The 25,603-nt window shown below is 36.3% G+C and overlaps 4 protein-coding genes across 14 annotated transcripts in view; 3 read left to right on the top strand and 1 right to left on the bottom strand.

Moving 5' to 3' along the window:
- The window catches only part of LOC129786413 (calcium-transporting ATPase sarcoplasmic/endoplasmic reticulum type), a 642,650-nt gene that overhangs the window by 234,106 nt on the left and 382,941 nt on the right, over positions 1–25,603 (top strand). The gene's annotated exons all lie outside the window — the stretch shown is intronic.
- LOC129786498 (3'(2'),5'-bisphosphate nucleotidase 1) overlaps positions 1–25,603 on the top strand; it is a 1,077,868-nt gene that overhangs the window by 695,171 nt on the left and 357,094 nt on the right. The window lies entirely within an intron of this gene.
- Positions 1–25,603, bottom strand: part of LOC129786434 (cytoplasmic polyadenylation element-binding protein 2) — a 37,036-nt gene that overhangs the window by 10,694 nt on the left and 739 nt on the right. For 6 of the 11 annotated variants that reach the window (XM_055821470.1, XM_055821463.1, XM_055821462.1 and 3 more), the window contains exons 2-8: positions 12,133–12,582; positions 10,974–11,765; positions 9,629–9,734; positions 9,502–9,552; positions 1,608–1,790; positions 1,421–1,533; positions 1,119–1,329 (exon numbers count right to left, since the gene is read on the bottom strand). In XM_055821470.1, the coding sequence (XP_055677445.1) occupies positions 1,119–1,329; positions 1,421–1,533; positions 1,608–1,790; positions 9,502–9,552; positions 9,629–9,734; positions 10,974–11,765; positions 12,133–12,423 (1,747 nt within the window). In that variant the 5' untranslated portion in view covers positions 12,424–12,582. Of the gene's footprint in view, positions 1–1,118; positions 1,330–1,420; positions 1,534–1,607; positions 1,791–9,501; positions 9,553–9,628; positions 9,735–10,973; positions 11,766–12,132; positions 12,583–24,454; positions 24,817–24,875; positions 25,184–25,603 lie in introns of those variants that run through there. The other 5 variants (XM_055821471.1, XM_055821472.1, XM_055821473.1 and 2 more) reach the window with 3 other exon arrangements.
- Positions 4,209–7,220, top strand: LOC129786439 (uncharacterized). Its single transcript, XM_055821479.1, has 3 exons — positions 4,209–4,664; positions 5,383–5,588; positions 5,698–7,220. Exons 1-3 carry the CDS (start codon positions 4,312–4,314, stop codon positions 7,149–7,151), a joined length of 2,013 nt encoding a protein of 670 aa, XP_055677454.1. The 5' UTR covers positions 4,209–4,311; the 3' UTR covers positions 7,152–7,220.

The following is a 25,603-nucleotide window of genomic DNA, read 5'->3' as shown; positions in this document are numbered from 1 at the left end:
CCTTTTATTTGATACCAAGATGGTCAAAATCGGTCAAGCCGTTCTCGAGTTATATTGAAAAAACACTTTTTGCTTTAGACCGCCATATTTGCTAAACCGCTTGACCGATTTTCAAGTATGAATTATTGATGAAAATGTTTCACTGAGCTCTACAACATATTAAAATTTCAGATCTCTAGCTATAAGGGAAGTGGTTTACGGTGTTTCAAAATGGCGGACGGCGGTCATCTTGGATTTTGAAAATACGAAAAAATGAAATTTTACACCCACATTTCTATAGAAAACTTCAAACCTGAAGTCTCTATTTGTTACCGGTTTCAAGCTATAAGGCAAAGTTTGGCGCAGAGGCCGGCCGGATCAAAATTTTTCCACCACCATTTTCGTAATGTGGGATGTCTAAAACATGCTCATACCAAGTTTGAGCTCGATCTGAGGTAGTCGGTTTTTCCGACGATTACAATACTTCGTGTTGGCCACCAAGTAGAACACCAACTAATTGTTTAGAAGAGAATATTAAATTTTAGTTTATTGAAATTGGATTTATTTATTTTCTCTACATATGTATTATATTCATATAAATCTGCATTGTTAGATAAACAATAATCCCCCCGGAGGAGGATTAATAATAGATAATGGATATAGATTAGCCGAAGGATCCTTAATCCATTGCAAATTGTAAATTGGATGAATGAGAATACATTATGGTAAATCTCATAACTACAATATACCAAGATTTCCAGGATGTGGGGCACAGTCTCATTTTCAAATCAAGACGATAAACCCAATTTCATGTAGGTATAGTTTTTTTTAGCTTTTCAACTGAGTGGGGAAAAAAACTCGAATATCGATAGAATATAAAGTACAAGGAGATGGTTTTATTTTATAAATCGCATCATAAAATTCTCGATTTACTTTTCTTTGCCAGAATATTGGGAAAACGTGTGTACATCATATACATGGGGAGATTGATGGATATTATGCAGAGGAAAATCTTATGTGTTTGCCAAATAATATCATGATAGCAAGTTTAAGGGCAATTCCTCTCTCTTCTCTCCGCTACAGAGTGTTGCAACATGAAAGATGGATTTGTAAGAGGAGAAAAAGAACATTTTACTCACATGCTTTCAAAGGTCTTGGGACACCACCAACAAACACAGTCTTCCGCGGATCCAACGGCATGGATGCATTTAAGACGAAATCCGCATCTGAAAGACGCCACGGGCGGATTTGGACTGGTTTATCCTTTATTGTTGGCGATGACACACACAAGTACAGCTTATCTTCATCCGTGATACAAGCCTCAATAAGTTGCTGTACGCTGCTTTCATCCTGTAATGCATGTATTGGTAATCAATCATGAATTTTAAATAAATCCCCATTAGAAGAGAGATCAAGAGACTGTGTCGATGAGGAAATTTACCTGGAAAAGGAGAAAGGCATAGCCTTTCGGTGGGAAGTATGACTTGGATTCAGCTTTATGGGGCCAATCCACAACCAGTGGGCCAAATCGTCGGAAGGAGGACGTTATCTCATCTGAAATTCACGATGCGAACATTACGGAAGATGTAATCCATGAAATATTGAACCATTGATTCCCTTTCTGTTACCTTCATCGATATCCGGAGGAAGTCCACCGACAAAGACTTTGCGCGAAAAGCGCTCAACACTCTCCGAGTTCTGTGAATGCGGCGAAGAGCGTGTTGGTGAATTCAGTGGCATTACGCTATTATCCACAAATCCACCAGCTTCCTCCGGGATGTGATCGTCGATTCCTTGGAAAAAGGGTTTCCCTAAAAAAAAAAAAAGAGACAAATGCACAAAGAAATTGTAAAATATGCAAAATATTTCTTTGCTATTTCCCCCCAATTAATTCAGGAACATACTCGGAAAATTATTCTTGATTCTCTTGAAAAACTTATCCATGCTTTTCTTGTCCTTTTCTTGTGAGAATTTTCAATGCAAAATATTTAAATGAGACAAACAGGAAAATTAAATAGCACGCAAAAGCTCAATTTCTCTCTTTTTTTCCTTTCAAACTAAAAAAAAACAATTTCAAATTTCTCAGGTTGCTAAAGTTTTCCTAAAATTTTCATATTATGCGATTTCAATGTATTTCCATAACAAAAAAATTAATACGACCAAATTAAACTAATAAAAACTATTTCAGCTAGGATTTAATTGTTTGGAAGATTTTATAACGATTAGAAAATAAATTTTCATAAATTGTTTGTCGTTTTTTTCTGCTTTTAATTGCATCGCTATTCGTAGAAGTGAACAAAAATTTAATAAAAGCAAACATATTGCGCTAAACTTTTGGATTCAATAAGCTCTGGGTGTTGTTTAAAAGTTATTGCCGTTCCGTGGAAATTTTAAATTAAATTTTTAACATTTTTTTTGTTTCATTTTATGGTAGCAAAATGAGCAAAATAATATAAAAGAGATTTAATTTATAAATTTTATCCTTGACCCAAAAAGCAGTTTTTTGATTATAATAATTAAATGAGAGATTAATTTAAAAAAAATTAACAGAGTTGACCATATTGACCTTCCCCGATGCACGTGGACAATTTCAATTAATAGGAAATATTTATACTTAATTATTAAACTTTAATAAATTGATTTTTTAAGACTCTTTTAAAAAATATTAGAAGTAACTACTAAAAGAAAATATTCCAACTTACATATTTATTTTTTTACATATAGATAGGTAGGTAGGACCTACATACTTCTTTTCCCCGTATATCAACAACAATATGTTTGTTTGAGCGTGAGGTATTTTATTTGCAAAAAATTAGTTCCATTCAGACTCACTTAGCTCCCGCAAAAAAAAGAAATATTCGTCTCTCTACTAAAATGAATGACCTACATTTAGTTGCAAAACGAGACATCGTGAAAATTATTTCACTTCCTCTGCTAAATGGCCAAAATCGTTAAATATCTGAAAGCGATAAATTCTATCAAAAGAGAGAGAAGAAAAAAATGCAGAATCGCCAAAGAGTTACAACATCAGAGTGGAAAATAAATGAAAATGCAAAGATTCTCCTTAATATATAGAATAAATCATAGAAAATATAGGTCTTTCGGAAGTAATATGAGAAATTGTCTCTATTTCACATTCCTAAGATACTTATTTTCCTGCTGATAAAAAAAGTCCTCCCATTTCCCATTGCGAAAAGTTTGGAGAGAGAAAGTAAAAGATGAACTTTTTTGGTCATATCATAGAATTATGTGTGAATAATTGAGGATTTTATTTCAATATTAGAACAAATTTAAGATGATGGAGGATGCGAAGCAATAAAAGTTTCCCCAAAGTGGCATCCGGGAAAGTTTCTCTGCCGAAAGTTGGGGAAAACTTAAAATTGCATAGGAAGGCAAACCTTTACACAGATAAGAAACATCTGTATTCTCTTTTGGAAAATTCTATAGGTATTTTATATGGTATGAAATTGATTTTCCGGGTAATGATGGCGGTTGTGAAACATCTTTTTCTCGGGGACTTTTTTCTTACCCAAACAAAATTCCACATATATATGTAATGATAGATAATAAAAATATATAGAAAGGGATAAAGCTTTAGAAATTGAGAAAGATATTAAGTTTCTTCTCATGTCTCACAGTTCCAGCAGTAATGTTGATGCATTTTCTTTTGCAGGCATCCATTGAAAATTCAATATAAGAAGGATTCATCTCGATAATCTCTATAAACTGAAATATCCTTCCCCTCCCTCCTCCCTGTATTCCCTTCCTCGTGCTTATCACGAAGATGACGATGCCATTGAGCACACTTGGTGGTACCTACATACATCTATATGTTGTTGAAGATGTTGAATTACAAATTTAATATATCACCCCCACACATACATAAATATATAAGGAGAAAAAAGTACCTATGAAAGTTCATGCTCATGTTATACCCTAAAGCTCTATTGAAAAAGCTGTTGTTGTATGTTTGCAGGGACACCACACATGTGGGAAGTGCACGATGAGAATGGATGAGCATAAAACCCATAAAACCGACACACATTCCCTGAATGCCGCTACATAATACATCGTGAAATTCATATCAAAACACCCCTTCGGTGTGTTGCATCGATAAAGCAGGTGGAAGAATAGGTTGGGCGCATAAGATAAAGCTATTCGTCATTTTTCTTATCATTCCCCTAAACTGATAAGCTATCAGCATGGTCTCTTCTCTGTCGATTTTCCCAATTTCACAAAATAAAAACCTCTCTCAGTTCTTTGAGTGAGCTAGGTCGTAGCTCTTGTGTGTGATAATTCATACGTTGCAATAGAAAAAAGAAAAAAGGCAACATGGACGAATTGGATGGAGTGCCAAAGAGAATTCTCTTTTATCCCGTGAAAACAAGAACTCAAATAGTCGCTTCTATCTTAATTCCAACATTCATGGAACTTTGTGTGTATGTTGTGCTAACTACTGCTGACATAACAATAACTGTGCGTCATTTCCAATGTGGGGACTATCTATGGGGAGCACTAACTCTAACATTCCTCTGTCTACCCGCCTTACTCTGCTTCATCATAATCATCGCATCACCATGGCAGTGGCCAGATCAAAGTGATTGCGCGGAAACCAATAGCCATTGGAAATTCTTCCTCAGGCAACTGTTCAATGTCTTGCTCTTCCCTCTGGGTGCCATATGGCGGTAAGTTCCAATGCACTGGATTCTCTATTAGTCTATATGCTACATAATGCTACCCCCCCACCCACAGTGGATGGCAAAAGTTTGCAAACAACGTGTGAAAGAATTTTAACTTATCTGCAAATGAGACGAAAATGAGTTCATTTGTATGGGAAAAGAAATATTTTATTCCCCGTATGTATATGTGTCGTATAGATTATGTTCTTATCTGATTAGAGATTGATTCATAAAACGTGTATTTAAATAGGAAAGAAGTAATCATATAAACGTAATTTTCCTCACTTTTTTCCAAGATTAAAAGTTCAGAGAAAAGAAAGAAAAAAAGGACTTTTCAAAAGAAAAGCTTTTAATCCAGATATGTCAAGGAAGATTTTAAATTTTTAGCAAATCCTTATTTTAAAATTTGTCTAGAAAAGACAATTTTCTTCCTAAATTCCTGAATTTTCGCGTAAGAATTTCTTTTAACTCTTTTTTTGCTTCAAGGAATTTTTTCAAGTGTACGAAATACAGCACAATGGATAAATCTGGCCTTAATAATTTGTACAGAGTGATAAAATGTAGAATAATGAACTTTAAAGCCCATTAAAATGCTCCTCACCTACATTTTCTTTTAAATTTTTTAAAAATTCCCCTGCATGCAAACTTTTGCCATCAAGTGTAGCAAAGAAGCCAAATAGTTGAAGGAGCTTTCGTAACATACTAACCGACAAAATTGAACTAGGTTCTGTCGACGAATATTCTGGTGTATTGAAGCACTTTTTCATGAACGTGAATCATATGAGAGGCACCATGCTGTCGGGAAAGCCATTGAGCCTTCACCCTTCGAACTTTATCACTTTCTGCAGGCCTTCACCCAGGCCGCCCCCCAAATTATTCTCCAAATGAACATTCTTCTGCGTGAGGATGTCTTTCGGGACTACGAAACAAGTAAACTTTACCATCTAGAGCTTTTTATGCAAATTAAAACTTTTTTTTTAATGCATTCGGACAATTTTTTCTCATTCTCTCGTGTATCCTTTTTATTATATACTTTCAGCGATCCCCCAAGTGATAAGCGTTGTATTTTCGCTAATAAAAATGGGAATGACTGTGGAGTGTTTTCAGCGGTTTGAAAGTCAAAAAATCGTTGGACGAAATTATCCGTGGCAAACAACAGAACAATGTGCAAAGCACAGAAAGAAATTAGAACAGACGAAATTTACACCAAAAAAGTACTACAGGGAAATAAGTGGATTGTCCAATACTGCTATGGAATTTCCGGATGTTATGAAAGGATTTGAGGAGAAATTTGGCTCAAATGCCAATGGGGAGCATGAAAATGGTGTGAATGAAAATGGTGGGGATTGCAGGAAGACATTGCATGTGGATCGGGAGAATTTTAACATGGATAGTGCCAAAATTCTTCGAAAAGCCTCCATGGACTCACAAATGGACGATGGTGTAGTTTTACGACATTCCTCCACCGAGGATGATGGTATCAGGAAGTCCACCGTTACGCTGAGTACTACCACTCAAAATGCAAATGTATCAGAGGATGGTGGTAGTCACCATCTCTCGGCTAGAGTGCCTACAGAGAGCCAATTGCAAGAAGCACCGATTTGGGATGCAATTGAGAGAGACACCACAGTTGTGCCCACCACTTTGCCAGCTATTGAGGAGGATGGTGAGTTGGATAATTTCGATGAAGTTCCAAAGAGTGCACCACCACCCCGCCCGGATTTGCCACCCTTTCGTGCTACACAATTCTTCCTGGAACCACTGAATCGTTTCTCCACGATAAAGGATATGTTTCTCGTAAATGCTGAACTATACATAAAGGAAAATGTCCCAAGATTGCCGCAGAAAGTACTAAATCACGAAGTACGGACAGTGCATAGAGGCAATAATAGGGAATCATATAACTTTAATGATAATTCCAATCATGAAATAATTCACGAGACCACCAATGAAGACGGCATATCACTCCCAACAAGGAGAAAAATGATAAATGGCATCGAACAGGACGATATTCTTGGTAAGACCGTTGCATTTATGGGATGGGTATTGTTCCTACTCATGAGAATGCTAGCCCTATCGCTTTTTGCGGTGTTCTACGTTAAAGCCACCGGCTACCTCTGCCTCAGTCACTACCTCCTAATGCTCATTTGGCTATTTATAGAGACGCGTTTCCACGAAAAAGCCGAACGGGATTTGTTCTACATTTTCTTAGCTTATGTTTTCATTTTCTCAATAATAGAATTTAAAATAAAATTCCGAAATATACGAATATGGTATCTACTGTACTGCGGTATCGTGCTAACACAGAATGTGGTCATAACCCTCTGGTGGTACATAACGGATGAATTTCAATCTTGGTGGTTCCACTACTTGTTCACAATGATATTACTCAGTGGTGCACTCAGTATAGGGTGCCTCGTAACATACTACATTATCCTCAAGCCAAGGGATAAGGTACTATTTGAAATAACAAACCAAAGCCAAGAAACGTAGACACCGCATACCAACTACATGCTATAGTTTTCTAAAGGAAATTAATTTAACATGTTATGTATAACAAAATAGGAAGATGGAAATGAAAATGCTTTTATCCTGACATTTTGTAATATTATTATTTGCAAATTCAATATATGGAAAATATGCTCAAAATATATATACAAGTTGGTAGAAAATGTCATTTAATCGATAGACTGAAATACAATTCTTTCAGACATCCGCCAGGACTGCATAAGAGCTGTGCGCCCTGGTAGTGAAGCTCAACATTTTCTGAATTTTCTCATTCAACCATTTCTGCATAAATTTTCTTTTGTAGTTGACATTCTTTTCTCAATTTACGCTTCAATGAGAAAATATGTATACATATATCGGTATAACTTGTGGGTGAAAATGCTTAGAAAAGCAGAAACAAACCAAACGAGACTTGAATAAGAAACATCATCCATTTGAAATTATTGGAGTTTTCTGAGAAATCCCAATTTTTCGTCTAACACGTAGCTGCAATGCTTCTTTTTTTTATTAGAAACTTATACTGGGAATTATTTAAAGTTATTTATGCATTCTCATCTCTCTCTTTACGAAGATCCAACTTATATTGAATTTTGAATGAAAATATATTTTATACTAGTTTCCTTGAAGTTAGAATTTTTCCTTTTGCAATTGGTGATTTTTCTTCTTAGAATTTAAAATATATAGGAAAATATAGGGTAAGGTTTTGTAACATGAGGTAGTTCCAATCGATTTTGAAAAGTAGCATAGCCTGATCATATCTATGAAAAGCCCTTAAACTTTAGGCATTTTAATTCAAATAAAAATATTTAAAAATAAAATTAAAATTGACAAAAATTGTTATGAGACTTTGTGTAAATTATTAAGCATTTTCACCCTTAATTTATAGAAATAGAATCGCCCTGGGTAACCAATTTTTAAAATTTCAAAGAATTCTTAAAGCTATACACTCTTCCTTTGTACAAAACCGCCAAGCTAATCAAAATCAGTTAAGGGGCTGATTTTTGACAGTCATTCAAGTAAAACCATAGCAAAAATTCCACTTCGGTTCAACCCTCTATCAAAATTGGACGGGCGAACCGATTTTCAAAAATATACCACCGTTGGAAAGGGGATGAATATAGCTTTCAAAATCTATGCTACTTTTCAAAATCGGTCGCCAACAGCCTGAGATATTGATGATTGAAGTCAAGGGTATCTTTAAAATAATACCGGTGGTCCTATTATTTTTGTTATGATTAAAACTCTAAGAAAAATAGATAATACGGTTGTTAGTTTATTTTAAGAAAATCTATAATTAAGAGAAAATATGGGGGGGGGGGAATGGAAAATTTATAATTTTCCGTTTTTCATAAAATCAATTAATTAAAATTCAAGGAAAGAATGTGAAAGAAATGATTCAGCTAAATCGGATTCCATTCTGGGCGGCAGACTGACCTTACAGAGGAAATCTTTAAAATGAAATAATTTTAAATAGAATAAAAAATAAATAATAGTTTTAATTTTTCTTTTTGCTAACCTTGTTAGCAGTATGAAAAATCTATATTCATAACATGATAAATATTGTAGTTTTGAATTTAATTTAAATGTGAAATGTCGTCAAAAATGATATAATGGTTTATGTTTAGCATGAATATAGTATTAATAATACATAAAATAAATTAATTTTCCAACTAAGATTGACAGCTGTTGTGTGGTTTTATAAAATGTAAAATATCACAAAATGGATTTTATACATGTAACACAATTTGATAAACGAGTTTATGAGAATAAAACTGATTTTAAATTTTGCTATTTTCCCATGAAATGAATGGACTCCCCTATAATGTGGTTGTAAAACGTAAACTGCGTCTTTGAAGAATGAATGGAAGTTCCGCACATTTATTGACTGATTAGAATCACAACGCAGAGTAGAAAGAGACCCAGAATCTGATTATGAGTCTTTTCCGAATCGGAAGCTTGGCATTGTGTAGCCTTATCTTTGACAAATAAAACCCATAATTTCCTTCCATTTATGTATAAAACTCTAATTAAATCTCTCGAGGACGTTAATTGTGAAAAACAAATTTTGTGACAGGACATAAAATTCCTTTTTTAGCTCTCTATAAGAATCCTGAATCCTATTTTTTCGCCATGTTATATTGGAGAGTTATAATTTACAATCAGTGCTATTTAATTATTTTTTTTTATTGTATAGTGTCGAAGCAATAAATTTTGAAAGTTTGAAAAAAAAAATGATTTCGCGTATTTAATTAATTATTAATATCTTTTGACATTAAAGTGGGGAGAGATAAAAAAAAACTTGCTGATGGGAATTAATAATATAAAATGAGCTCACCATGTAATTGCGCCATTGATTGCAAAGAGTTAATGTTGCTCCCTTGGAAACCTGCGATAATATATTAGGTTATATAATGTAAAAGGAGGTTTTGTAATTGGATTTGAATAAGTTATTGAGGGCAAACCTTTAAAATGTTCTGATGATCCACAATCTGTTACACCTCTCATAATATCGCTGAGGCAGTGCTCCAGTGTTCTCATATCCAACCCATTTCCCAGGCCACGCTCCTGCTAAACCAAACAACAAAATATTAGCTTTAAGTTTCTCTACTATACAGAATATTAAAGTTTTCTCATACATTCCCCATCATATATTGGGCATACATACAGTTGGTGGGTGGGTGGTAATAAATTCACGCCGAACAGGCGTTTTTCTTTTTAGTGAAAAACTTTTCTATTTGAGGAATAAACTTTCCTCCCCCTCCCAACACTTTGCCAATCTAACTAATAAATTAGATTAAATATGTTTTAGATTTAATAAAAGATGATGCAATGACCAAGTTTCAAGCTGAGAAAGATTTTGTTTTAAATTTAAAAAAGAATTTATAGCCACATTTTACTAACATTATAATGCTTTCAAATGAGCACTTCCATTAACTTGCAATTTTCCAGCATCGTCAGCTTGGAAAAATAACATTTTAATGCTGACGCCTGTTTGTCTCTCCAGAGATATTTAGAGACCACAAATACTTTAAAAAAAATAGCAAAAAGATAACTCTCATAATCCACCACACTCTAAGCCTTTCCCAAAAAGCTTTATATAGGTACTTTGAAATATAAAGAAAAGCTCGCAATTTTCTTCATCTACGAAAGTTTTCCTTCCAAAGAAGCTCTTTAAATTAATTTATTTTCGAAGAGAATATTTTATAAGAAAACAATCAGCCAGTTATACGCTACCCAATACCCCACTAATGTAATTTAAAATATTTCATCATGCTCCCCAGAATTGGCTTCACCACTGCAGTGCAGTTTGCTGGTAAATGAGAAAATCATTTTTGGAGAGAATATGGAACATGCGAGGAAATTTTTTTCTTCAAAACTTTCATTAAAGTTTTTTTTTAGTCTGTATATCCTTTTTATCTAGGAAATTATCTATATGGATTGAAAGAATTTTATTATTGTGGAAAACTAAGAAATTGCACTTCCATTAAGACTCTAATTTTGAGCTTTTTTATGTTTTATGGCAAATAATCTTTTATTAAAATTAATTTAAGGAGATAATTTACATATAAGGAAACTCAATTATTTTACAGGGTGGCCAGGAAATTAGGGCATGATTTTAACCTCGAATAACTTTTGATTGGATTGAGATATCTAAAAACTTTTGCCACCAAAAGATGCGTAAACGCAAAAAGATTTATTTGCTTTTTATTTCTAGTCGATATCTTAAGAATTGTAGGCGCTAGAGCAAAAAACGCGAAAAAAGCGTTTTCTCCATGACAAGGATAATAATTTTGAATTTAAAATTACCTGATATGCCATAAATGTATCTCGGGTATCGTCGATATTGCTAATTTCTAGTGGACCAACGGAAACTTTTCCTGGGAATGAAGTACTCCGGCGATACTTCATGGGTGATATTGACGAATTCTGCCCACCCATGCCGCCCTGTGCTCCAGAATTGATTAATGAGCCAAAGGGTGAGTGACATGGTGGATTGGGTGATGTTGGCTTTCGCGATTGCTGAATCCCACCCGTGGACAGGGGATTGAGATTTGGTACTGAACGCCCGCGATTCCATGCACCCAAAGTTGCCTGATGATTCTGATTGCCCTGCAATGGCCAGGCAATTGAGGGTGGTGGATTGGACCATGCTGGGTATGAATTCTTGAAGAGATTTTGATGGTGATTCTGCTGCTGGCCACCCGACATATTGCTCTGTTGGTGCTGCATGGACGATTGCCGCCCAATGGCCGTGGGTGATAGCCCGTGGTGTTGTGAATATCCACTTACAATGTTCGAACCACTACCATTGCCAGTGTGGGATGCTGTAATGGCCCTTCGGGGGTGCTGGTGGTTCGGGGCAACGGCCACAGACACACCACCGTTGAACAATGGGGCCGCAGAGTAGTTTTGAAAGCCACTACTGTACCCATTCACCGATATATGAGTGGAAGGAACAGCAATGTCTTCAGCACCTGTTGGCCAGAGATTCGAACTGCTCTCATCATTGACCCCCTGCTGTTGGTGCGATGTGAAGTTCATGACGGAATTTCCACTGCCACTCATCATTGATGAATTACTGTGAGTACTATTTCCCGACTGAAATTTCGAATTATTGAGAATTTATAATAACAATTTAACGGTCAAACATTTAAGGGTTTTTCTTTAGAGTGGAAAATTTAATTTAATTATCCCGGAAATTTCTACTACATACATCAAGGCAATGAGAAAATTTGCTAAACTCTCTCATGAATATTGATTATTTAATTTTAACATGTTCCTAATAAATAATGTTTAGTTGACAAATTTTACGCCATTTCAGTGTCAAAAGTTTATGAACAATGTGTGTGTAATCTCCATTGTACATAAACACATCCCTTAAACAAAAATATCAAATGATAAAATGTACATAATATTGTACATAATAAAAGGCAAATCCCCAATGGTGGTGTATCATGTTACATACCGAAGTTGTAATTATATTAGATGAGCGCAATGTTCCACCATTTAGTAATGAAATTGATGGTGTAGTCGACTCGTCCAGGACAACCCCGGGAGTTGGTGAGACTGATAGTGGGTTGGTATTTGTGGTATCCTGATGCTGTGTCATATCGTCTTGCAAGACATTCGGTATGCTCCCAATATTGGATTCAACCGTTGTTACAGGTGATGATACTACTGCACTGGATGTTATTAGAATACTGCTCTCCTCACCAGAATGCTGTGCACTACTCATTGTTGTTGTTGATGTAGGCATTTTCTAGCAACTCACAACTATTCTTCTTTCTTGCCACACACACACCCACCTCCTCTGCACAATTATTTTAACTTCCTTTTGTGATATTTATTTTATAGAAAAAAAAAAAACTTTTTCTTTTCATTCAACTGTATGATCTTGCACTGGTTTTAATTGCATCTAATTTGAAAATAAAAATATATAATTAAATCTCTTTTTTTTATTTTTGAAGCTTCATTTTATTGATTGAATTGTGGGAAAGAATTTGTATTACAAAAGTTTCGGTATAGTATGTAGTATAAAAGTGCAATGCGGAATGGTTAGTTTGTTACGTTTGAAGATTTTTATTGGCCACAAAAATTTGGTTTGTACAGCGGTGGCCGGGGCGGTGTGGCTGGAGATGTTTTCCCCGTCGCTGACGGTAGCCAAAAGAGGCAGAGTTTTCGCTGCCAGAGCCCAAGAGCTCTTTCTTTCCTCTCATCTAGGCGCTCTCAGCGCCTCTCGTTGGGAATAGCCAACACACACCCCCCGGGTCTCAAAAAAACAACAAAAAAAAATGATTCAACCCCTAATATAAAAATAAACTAAATAATGACTCTACGTTAAAAGCAAATGGATATTATCTACAAAAACGAGTATGTTGAGAGAGAATAGAAAAAAAATACAATATGATCCCATTAAATGGAAATCAAGAAAAAAATTTAAAGATTTTGCACAAAATCAAGCCTTCGCATAAAGGCCGACCTAATTTCTTAGCGCCAGCGAAGCAGCTTCATTATAAATTTATTTGACTTCTTCTTTTCAAGTCATTTTATTTTCATCAAAACGAATTTTATCATTCACGTTAAACTTCGAAAGTAGATATTGAGATAACTTTATCCATGCACTTCGCATTCATCTCGTCTTCCGCCCACACGGCTGTATTGTTGGGAGTGAAGGAGACATTCCTGTCCGAGCGAGATCTTATCTCATATCTGCGCTACAGACTACCGAACATAACCTGTCCCGCACACACCACTCACAGAGACATCCCTGACCGAGTGAGATCTTATCTCATATCTACACTACGGCCTACCGGACAACTCGAGCCACACACACCACCAGCGGAGACATCCCTGACCGAGTGAGATCTTATCTCATATCTACACTACAGCCTACCGGACATCTCGAGCCACACACACCACCAGCGGACATTCCTGACCGAGTGAGATCTTATCTCATATCTACACTACAGCCTATCAAATGCCGCCGGTCACAAACACGCACACGCAGGCACTCCTGACCGAGTGAGATCTTATCTCATATCTGCACTACGGCCTATCAAATACCTACGGTACCAACACATCACACGCAGCATTCCTGACCGAGTGAGATCTTATCCCATATCTGCACTACGGCCTAACAAATACCGCCATCACACTAGGCTGAATGCAACTCATAACAAGTGGTTCAATTTTTCACGATTAACCAAATTCTCAAATCCGTAGTCCCACAAGAAGATTAACAATCTTGCAACGAACAGGTGTTTGTTCAACGAGTACAACGTTCTTTACCCTGAATAACGCCCATCTCAATTGTAACTCTCTACTGAAAACACTTCATGATAAAATATAAATATTTAAATTGTGACGTCCTTAGACGGATGAGGATTAGACAAAATGCTGGCTAATTTAAATAAAGAATTGTATCGCAAATGTCGATAACAATTTTCCTTCAATGAACTCAAAGTTCTTTTACTTTGAAGTTCTTATTTTTCTCCCAAAACTACACGATAATGGTCGACCTTCGTGCAAAAACATGGGCTTTTAATTGGAATCGTAGCAGAGAAATAAATTCTTTTCAACAATGGTTGATTCTACTTTATACGAATTCCAGCGAACAAGTTGGAAACAAAAAAAGAATGACACTATCGCTGGAGATAGGTCTGGCCAAACTTGTTCGGTAGCCAATTTACTATGTCCTCAATTCACAAGGAAAAATTATTACTAAAGAAAAGTTAAATTCTCTCAACAACTTACGCTTACGCAGATAAATCCTTACAATTGATGAAATTTAAATGAGAAAAATCCAAAAATAGTAGCACTTGTTGTCTCCTGATGATCCATCCGATGACCTTGCGATTCCACTAGCCTGGTTTGATGTCCTTCCGATGAAACATTGCTCTCCTTTTCGTCTTCATATCCTCCAGTTCGTACGTTTGACCGTTGACTGACACCACTTTGCTCTTCACCCATGGGCAGAATTTGGCTTGCACCTTCTTCTTTGCGTCGGAGAGAGTAAAGGATCGCCTGTACACCACATCCCCAACCGAAAATCTACCTGGTTTTTTTCTTAAATCATATCGCTGCTTAGAGGACTCGTGTGACTTCTTTAAACTATCCATCGCTTTTTTTCTAGCTAATTTTAATGTCTTCATCTTATCATCAAACGTCGGTACTGTATTCACATCCTGATGCAAATATTCCTCCGCGTGAGTGATCATCTCCTGTCCGAAATTCAAATAATACGGACTAAATTGCGTACCCTCATGAATTGAAGATCTTATCGCCATCCCTATTTCATTTAAATGGTTGGGCCAACCTGTGTGCCTAGTGCCTATATAAGACTTTATCGCGGTTAAAATCGTTCTATTTACCCTTTCTGTCGGATTCGCTTGCGGCGTATACCCCGCCGTAAACCATTGAGTTACCCCAAGATTTTTCAAAAAAGATTCTAACTGCCCAGACTTAAACGCACTACCATTATCAGTAAGGATAACACGTGGAACTCCAAAAATAGGAAATACGTTCTGAGACAATACCTTAATGACAGAATTAGCTGTAGAATTACGAAGTGGAAAGAGAAGTACGTACTTTGTTAATTTATCTATCAACACAAGAATAAATTTATGCCCCAATCTACTCGGCACTAAAGGTCCAATAAAATCAGCTGATATGTGTTCCCAAGGACGTGTTGCTACTACATGCTTTCCCATTGGTGGTGTTAGGTCATAATTTGGAGATTTAGTCTCTTTACAAATTTCGCATTTACGGATATAATTACGCACATCAGTCCTTAAACGAGGCCAATAAAAATTTTCTGTTATCCTACGAAAAGTCTTAAAGAAACCAAAGTGAGACGAAGTTGGATCATCGTGGTATTTTTGCAAAACCGCCAGACGTTCTTCCTTAGGGATACAGCACCGCCATCTATAACTATATGTATTCAATGGGGTTTTGTACCTAATGTACTTATAAAGTCGCCCTTGCTCAATCTTGTACTCCGAATATTTACTTGGTGATTTCTCTACTTGTTGATATAAATCTTTGTACCATTTATCATTGACAGTTGAAGTTAAATTAACATTTCTTGAAAGAAAATCAGCTACTACGTTATTTTTACCTGGACGATGGATTACTTCAAAATCATATTGCTGAAATTCAAGCAACCAACGCCCTATACGACCGCGAGCTTGTTTTTGCGATAGGATCCACTGTAAAGCAGAGTGATCCGTTTCAAGAAAGAATTTTTTGTACAATAAAAATTGAGAAAATCTACGGAGACAAAATAGACAAGCGAGCGCTTCCTTTTCTGTAGTGGAATACTTCTGTTCCGCACTAGTGAGCTTACGTGAAATATAACATATGACTCCCTCCTCCCCTCCAGACTCCTGAACAAGGACTCCCCCCGCACCAACATCGCTAGCATCTGCACGTACGATAAAAGGCTTGGAGTAATCTGGCAATTTTAAAATCGGAGAAGAAACCAAAAGTTTTTTCAATTCCACAAAACCCTGATCCGCCTCCGGGGTCCACCTAATGTTCGACGGATTACCCTTAAGCAAATCTGTCAGAGGAGCAGAAATACTCGCAAAATTAGGAATGAAGCGTCTAAACCATCCTGCCATACCTAAAAAATGACGTAAACCTTTAGCTGTTTTTGGTGTTGGAATATTACAAATCGCCTGAATTTTACCATCATTAGTGCTTAACCCTTTTGTGCTCAATGTATATCCTAAATAATCTAACTCAGTCATGCAGAATTTTGATTTTTCTAAATTAATTGAGAGATTAGCTTTCTTCAACCTTCGTGCAACTTCGTTCATCGTTGAAATGTGAGAATCAAAATCTTTAGACAAAATTATGATATCGTCCAAAAAGCAAAAAACATTGGGTTCCAAATCACCCCCAATTACAATGTCCATTAATCTTGCCATTGTCATGGGGCTGTTCACTAACCCAAATGGCATTCTCTTATAACAATACATTTTTCGTCCTGGTATAGCAAAGCTAGTTTTAATTTGACTTTCCTCATCAAGAGGTATTTGTAAAAATGCATCACTTAAGTCAATGGACGATAAATATTTAGAACATTCGATTCTATTAATGATACTTTCTAAATTGGGAATTGCATACGCGTCTCTAACTGTTACTTTATTCAAAGCGCGAGCATCAATGCAAATTCTAATTTTTCCTGATTTTTTCATTACAATATTCGGTGGCGAATTCCAAGGTGAAAACGAAACTTCCCTAAGTACACCCATCCTTTTAAGCCTTTGGATTTCTTTATCTACCGCTGGCAATAAATGATAAGGGACCGGATAAGAAGGTTTCCGTACAGGAGGATTGTCGCCGGTATCGATATTATGTTTAAGAATATCGGTACAGCCGAAATAATCATCAGTAGTGATTAGAAATTCTTTAATTGCTGAATCAAGTCGCGATCTTTCTGAATCAGATAACACAATATAATTTTTTTGACTTTCTACTGGGGTTTCTAAGTTTGCTGACAGTGTTTTAATCAGCACAGGTTTGATTCCAAAGGCATACCAAAAATCTATACCCAAAGTTAGCGGGACAGAAATCTCTGGAACTAACAACGTTGGAATTAATTTAGTTTTCCCCTTAAATGTTATCATTAAATCGACAATTTTTGACGAAAGATACGTTGAGCCATCAGCTACTCTTACAGCAATATTAGAGGACCGGGGTATTAATTTAAGAGTTTTTACTAAATTCATACACCCACACCCTAATATACTTTGTGATGCACCGCTATCAAGCAATCCCAAAGCTTCATCAATATCAAAAATTTTTACGTTAAGATGAGGACGATTATCTCCTTTCGGAAAAATGAAAGGCAATTCATTCTCAGACGGAGAAGAATTGTGTAAACTATCGAATTCTGAAAGTATTTCATTATCTGAATCCAAATCAATTAAATTATGTTGCACGGATGAACAAAGAGTTGAATTAAGCATTGTCTCAGGAAAACTTATAAGATCTACACTGTCGGAATCGCCAACAACGGGGAGATTTTTTGACGATTCCGCGACCTCAGACTCACCCTGAATTACTGAGTCGCGGGTGGTTCCCCCTGTTCTGGATTACAAACTGGGCACAGACCATGAATTGTTCCTACTTTTCCGCACTTAAAGCATACATACTTGGGTCGGGTTTTACACTGCTTAACACTATGACCGCTATTTTTGCAATAAACACAAATTACGTTGGAATTGGAATTATTTGAGTTCTGAGGATTGTTGCGCCCCCCTTTCCGCCCATTTCCGTTCTTATGTGTTGAATTATTTCCATTTTCTTTACTGTTCTCACCCCTCACAAAATTTCCTCTGGAAACTGCGGCTACTTCTTGATTATTTTGCGAAGAATTCCCCCCGCACCGACCATTTTTCCCTTGGAAATTGTGCTGAGTTTGCGAGTTCCCCCCGCACCGACCATTTTTCTGTGCATCTGATTGGGATTCTACTGCATTTATTCTTGCGTTCCTCTGCCTCCGGTCAAGGTAATCATACGACCTATTCCTTTCTATCAGTTTCAATTTCTCAGAAAGTTCCGCCAAACTACGGATATCAAAAAGAAGCAGTGCGTTAGATATTGAATAATGCAAATTCCTACGGATTAAGCGTATTTTTTCTGACTCAGGGATATCCTCCACTAACTCATCAAACAATGCTAACATCGACGCAAGGAAAACTTCCGCATTTTCTCCTACACCCTGTTTTCGTTCTTCGATCTTCTTCCTAATGGCAAAATCACTCTCTAAATTGCAAAAAGCACTGAGAAATCTTACACGAAACTGATCCCATGTACAATTCATCAACGTCTCCGAATAGGTATCGTACCACACCTGAGCTCCCTCTGATAAAAGCAACCTCATTGACCAAACTACCTCCTGGAGTGGCACTCCTTGTACCATCGCCATTCTCTCTACATCACGCAAGAATATCTTTGATGTCTTCTCATTACGATTGCCGGAAAATTTTAATCCCCAATCTTTCAAATGCAAAGGTTTTAAACGTCTTGGTGCCTGTATATCTACACGTCTCCCTACGTATGCTGACTCACTACGCGGGGTATGGCTACCTGACAAATTTGGTTGTGGGTGGGGTCTGGAAATACTCATCTGTTCAAAAGAATGCTTCATTTCCTCTATCATTTGACTCAACCGATGGATCTGCAACTGTTGCTCATTGTATTCCTCAACCGAAACACCACTGTAGACATTCCTATCCGTTGGAGATGTATACCCACGATTGCGAACACTAAACTCAGGAGCATTTCCATTTAAAGAGGATCCTGACGCACCTCTAAACGTCTTATTAAGAACATGACTATTCCTTGGACTAGGCTGGGGTTGTTGTACTGCGTTATTGGGTGGGGTTCTACGAGGAATAGTTCCTCCTTCTATTCTTGGAGTTTTTGTTATCTTATCACGCAAAAGTTGACGAATTATCGCTACCTCACGAAGAGCTGGCCCTGTAATTTTTCCTTTGGGATCGCGAGCATCCGAAACGTAATTAAGCGTATTGTCAATATGTTTTAATGCCGTAAAGTTCCTACTTGACTCTCTGTGAATGTCAAGAGACAATCCTATATCCGCTCTAAGTTGTATTAATGACTGCAAAGCGTCATCACGAACTTTTTCCGCATTTCCCTCAACTGAAAACAATGGAGCTCCATTTTCAACCGCGGCTCCCAACAAAGTTCTAGCCTCTTCTTCAGACGATGGAAACTCTAAACCGCGTGCTTTTAATTCCCACTCTAATTCCGCAATACTTAAACACTCCACATCAAATCTTTCCTGATCCATTTCACCTTACAAAACTACAAGAAAAATTAAACTAAAAACGAATTTACCTACGCAGTGGGGTGAAATTGCAAAAAAAATTAATTTACGTGGGATTTATTTTTCATTCAATGTTTCCCAATTTTTCAACAAAGTTTCAAACCCTAATTTTAAGCTACGTTACTAATAATTCCACCGCGCAAATAAATTTCACGACACTACAAAACTCTCAATTGGCCATTTTTTCACTTCCGCCAAAACCTAATTACCGTTACCGGTACCGCTAACCACTTTTTCTTTCCCGAAAATTACGCCAAATCACCCACAAAAATTAACCTCTAAACTCCCAATTTCGCGGAAAAAACAATGATTTTTTCTCAAAAATTCCCTTCACAAATTAGGATGAACGGGTGGGTGGGTTTATGGGTACTTACGGGTCACCTTTACTCATAAAAAATCCTCAATTTCTTCTTCCTTCCTTCGGTTCGGGCAGCTTGCAGTTGTGTCCCACGATGGGTGTCGCGTTTCGCGTCGCTCGCAGAGGCTTTTCCGTGACGAATCTCGGTGAAATACCTTGCTGTTCAGGCTGCGTTGGACTGGATTATTTTGCTCGGGCGCCAATGTTACGTTTGAAGATTTTTATTGGCCACAAAAATTTGGTTTGTACAGCGGTGGCCGGGGCGGTGTGGCTGGAGATGTTTTCCCCGTCGCTGACGGTAGCCAAAAGAGGCAGAGTTTTCGCTGCCAGAGCCCAAGAGCTCTTTCTTTCCTCTCATCTAGGCGCTCTCAGCGCCTCTCGTTGGGAATAGCCAACAAGTTCTATATCAAGGTCCTATTTTTGTAGCTTTTCGTATAATAATGTTTGGTGGGTCACTGTTATGTATATAAGTATACATTTACATTAAATGCGAAATACAGGAAAATAGACAAACCAAAAACCTCATGAAAACTTTCCTTTAATGCTGCGGAGAAACTATTTTTCATGAACTTTTATTTTTAGTTTAGGAGAATGTGGCTTCAAATACCACTCCGCACATGTTATATTTTACATTGTTTCTCTTTGAAGTAAAGCACCCCATTGAGCACCATTATACCCTCCCCCTTCCCAAGCAAACGACCCCATTCACGTGGAAGCCCTGATGCTAATTATTCCCATATATAGTTTTAATAAATTATGAGAGAGAGAGTCCCTTTTCTGAATTTCAACCCATAACTCTTAAATTAGTAATTAAAGGAAAATGCCATGTTGAATATAATCTCCACACGGGCTGGTACTAAATCCTTCCATATTCGTGAAATAATATTTGGGCATTGTAGGATGCTGAATTGCACACTGAAAATCCTTCTGCAGGATTTTATATTGCGCATATTGCAGCTTTTGTGAGCTTAGCAGTTGGACTTTAAGGTGAATCGCGTCCAAAAGCAAACTCACGTGAGCCACAGGCATATACAGAGTATACTGGGAAATGGGGAGGAAAATATTTAATCTTTTCCACTTCTGCACCATGCTATCCTCTCTAAACGCGTGCTCTCTGTTTGTATTTCATTTTATTTTCCACCCATAGTCCATTCTATCTACGTATATCTGATTAAACTACCTTCCACGTAGGAAAATTTAAATTTTTTCATAATCGATATTTTCCAAGGGGGGTGTATGTGGACGAAATCTATTAGTCCAAGCCTAAAAATATTTAATTCAAGCACAAAAAGACTTAAATTAAACCGAAAAGTAGTAAATTCAAGCCGAAAGATTCTAAATTCAAGCTAAAAATTAGTAATTTCAACCCAAAAAAGACTAAATTATTACCGATAAATATTTGGTTTTCAATCCCAAAACAGCACAGATTGAGGAACAAAACTTTAAAAAATCATTAAAGCCTAAAAGAGGGTTAAAAGTAGTAAATCAATGCTAAAAATCAGTAAATTGACCCAAAAAAATAAATAAATTCAAACCAAAAAGTCCTAAATACGTTTCTAGATTTTTTTTTCGGTTTTGAGTCGTTCGGTTTTTAGCGAAAGATGTTCATGTGAAGTCAAATATTCAAATCTTCAGAAATATTCAGATGATTCGCTTAAAAAGCCAAAATATTCGCCAGATAAACACCCCTTGATATTTTCCATTTAGAGTTATAAAGTTTAAAATTGAAATACCTACTTCGTGAGCCTAATTACTTAATCAGAAAAAAGATGAATTTTATGTTAATTTCAGGATAATTCTGGATAACTTTGAATCAGTTAAATTGTATTACAATCTGCGTACTTTTTCAAAATTAATTTACCTGAATTAAACAAGAAGAAGCTATATAGCTACAAATTAGTATCCACTTAGCAATACAATGTGAAAATTCTTCTCATTTATATAAGACAACTTGAAAGCTCATTGCACAGTTTTATGCATTGAATGTTTGCAATATAGAACAGAAATTCAGTGAAAAGTAGAATTGCCAATGATGCCAATGGAGTCAATTTGAATTTTAATCAAAAACTACATTTTCTCATCAATATTGAAAGGCAATTTCACAAAAATTAGAAACCTAATGCGACTGATTTCCATTTAAATACGCCACTTTTGGTGACTAAATCCGCCCCCAATTTGCAATTTTATTTGTTATCAATTGGAGTTATATTTGAAAAGACACTGAACTGAATGGGAAGACGCGATTGAATCCACATAGAATTTGTGGGGAGACAAATGGAGCTGTTGAGATTCTTGGCAAAGAAGTTGTAGAGTGTGTTCGGTAAAAGACTTTCAATATAGTTCAAGAATCTTTGTGTTCAATTGAGTGAGAATATTTCAATGAACACTGAAAGGTTGTGAGGGAGCATCACAAATCGATATGAAGCCTTTCTGGACTCGGAACTATTGTTTCATCCGGCATTGTTCTTTTGTCTCAAAAACCTTTAGTTCCAGCGTGTGAGGATTTCCCCGCCCACCTTCACCCAAAAAAAAAACTCAGAGAACATGCGGGGGATGAAATACCAAAAAACCCTTTTCTTTTTTTCCAGGGGTGACCCACTGATAAAAATCAGTTTTGTCAGGAACTTTTAAAACAAGCACCAGTACCACATTTTGTGGCAATTTCAGCACTTCCTCCCGAACTACGAAGCTATGAGCGGTAAGGTGGTGAATTTTTGGTAAAACAACTTCTGTGGGAGCAAGAGTTTTTTTTTTAGGAAAAGTACATTTTCCTGTGCATATTTTGCCATGAAAATAATTTCAAGTAAGGAAATGGCGTTTGCCACCGAAAAGCCATAGATCTCTGCAGTATGTGACCATCTTTCACATACAGCACCCCCCCAGAACAGTATGAGAAGGCACAATCCAAATTTAGGGCAAACACATTAGGGAGGTTGAATTTCGACTGCTGAGGGGACGATGTTCGTGCACAGGCCAGAAAATTAAATCAATTCGAGGAGAAATGTGTACTGTGAGAGACGAACTTTCTGCTGTGGTCTTCTGGGGATTCCCATGCCTTTTGAGACTAGGTGTAGAGTTTAACCTAACTCCTCTCTGCCCACCAATGGGATTCATGCAGATGGAAATTTTAGATATAAAATTTATAAAATGGAATAATAGAGATGGAAAGATTTAACAAATTCAGGAAACAACAAATTATTTACAAGAAAAAAAAATTGCAGACAGTATCAAAATAATTTTGCAAATAAATTGAATCCCTTTGCTGTTACGACCTATGTATGTACGTAGTAAAAAATATATAATAGATAAATAATGTATGTTGAAAATGAAGAAAATTGACGAATGCCCTAAAACAATAAAGTTGAGCAAAAATTGTCTTAATATGAAGGCGATACGGAGAAATGCAAAAAGCAAACGAAAAAGACGTACATAAGTATTAAATATTTATTACATACCCCCCAAGGTATCCTGCCAAAACAATATTGTAGCAATATTGCTATATAGAATATAAATTCAACTCCTGTTTCAACTGGATGTTTAATAAAAACAAATACAAAGCATATAACATGGAACCAATAGACCTATCTCTGTGGTTTTTTTCTATCTTTTCTTCCTTTTTTTTTTTTAACCAAAAGCTCGTTTAATTTTCATACCAAAACATTCTTTAAAAAAATTGAGAGTTTTACAATTACGGCGATGATTTGTCTTTAACATGAAATTTTTACTATTATTATGCTTGTAAAATTTTAATTATGTATTATTTTCATTTTATAGAGATCATCATAATCCAAAATTAGGTAGCTGTAAAATATCGACTATAAGATGTTTGACTTGAATTATTAATAAATCATAAAGAATTTAACGAGAGCTTGTGATTTCTTAATAAAGAAATATTTCACATTTAAAGATCTAATTTGTTTAGGGGCTAATCGTAGTATGAAGCAGGGTTTAACGTGACATTTCTTTCAGGGAAAATTGATCCTTCCCAAAGTTACTGAAAAGTAATTGATTGTAGGTTTTCAAAAATTATAAAGGAAGAAAACCTTCAAAAACCTTCATCAGAAAAGCCCTAAAAATTCGCCTTAATTCTCAAAAATAAAATTTAAAAATAAATAAGATTTCTTACTTAATTGGATTATTGATAATTTTATTTAGTTTAAGATAAAAAAGATAAAATATTTTATTCAATTAATGAATTATTTTTACTCAAACTTTCGCATTGGTTGTGCTGAGAATTCTTAAAATTCTTCGTATTCGTATCGCCTGAAACGGATTAGTTTAAGTCAATGAAAGTCCATCAGGTATAGTGGGAGAAAGTTAGGAAAACTTTAAATGGTCAACATTATAAAGCTTTATCCCCTCTCGTTGGAAATTATTCCACTGGGGCTCCTCTTACTCTGCACCTCTTACTTTTCTGGAATTTCAATCTCACACGCAGGAGTTTTTTTTATATTCAATTTAAAGGAGTTTGTGGGTAAAGTTGTTAAAATCCTTTTTCTAACAGTCACCAAAGTTTTGCTTTTGCTATGTCCCCTTTTTATTTTAATCAACTTTAGAATTTAAATTTACATTTTAAATTAAGCAGTTCCCTGGCACTAAATTGTTAATGGGACACACATTACAAACATTATAATGGCACATTGTACATTAATTTATTATTAATAGAATGAGGAATTATCTGTTAAATATTTTAGAATGTAATTTTCACAGGAGTTGATTTATATGTACATTGATTAAGGATTAAAATATTTTCACACACACACGATATCCCGGACGTGAACAAATAATTCCAACAACAGAGCATCATCATGCTTTCAACAACCGACGTGCTACCACATACTAGACAATCAATCCTTACTCCCGGACATTCACGAAGGAACTAGCTGGTAGAACTGGGACTTTCGTCGGTAAAGTTTCCGTGTTACATAGTGGAATGTATAGGAGGTACATTATTATTATATGTATGGATATAAAGGACAGAAGGAAGCACCTGACTCTGATGGGAAGATGGTGCGAATTGTCGCGTGTCGGTGGATATGAAAAGCACCAGAGTATCGTTCCCTCGATTATCATCCCCCGTCAATTGGCCCAATTATTGTGAATCGAACGCATACATACTCCCAAGTGCTATGTATTCTTGTTTATTGGTCAACTTGGGACTTGGTGTATTTATGAAATACATGTAGAGATGCATCCCTCTCTGCCACCCATCTCGCATGCGCCAACATTTCATACACGAGCTCTATATAGTGTGACGTTTGTAGAGCGCAATCCTTGGGTATTCTTGAACTGGAAATACTGCAGTGATGGAATAATTTATAGCTATATACATACAGCTATATAGTATGGCAATATAATAGAGGGTTGAGAGGGGTGGGGGGTTCATTCAAATTTGGGCACACACAAAAGATATAGCTGATGAGAGAATGAGAGAGAAAAAGCCCAATGAGATTGGAGCCCATTTCGCGCGGGTTAGAGCTTTGGCATTGATGGAGCGAGATGTGTGACTACCTCTCACTCCCACTTGGGCATACATATACGTACCACGTACTATGCGAAGCGAGAGAAAAAAAAAGAGGCCCCAAAAACATTTGGGGGCCACCGACAGAAAATCGTGGATTATTGATATCTCATTGATCAAATGCAAGCAATTCTTCCATCACGACCAAATTTATTGACACACTCTGCTGGATGCTATGTAGTTGATGCTATATACCA

Source organism: Lutzomyia longipalpis, chromosome 1, assembly GCF_024334085.1.
Source record: "Lutzomyia longipalpis isolate SR_M1_2022 chromosome 1, ASM2433408v1".
NCBI lineage: Eukaryota > Metazoa > Arthropoda > Insecta > Diptera > Psychodidae > Lutzomyia > Lutzomyia longipalpis.
The sequence above is the reverse complement of the archived record's forward strand: the minus strand, read 5'-3'. Positions and strand labels throughout refer to the sequence as shown.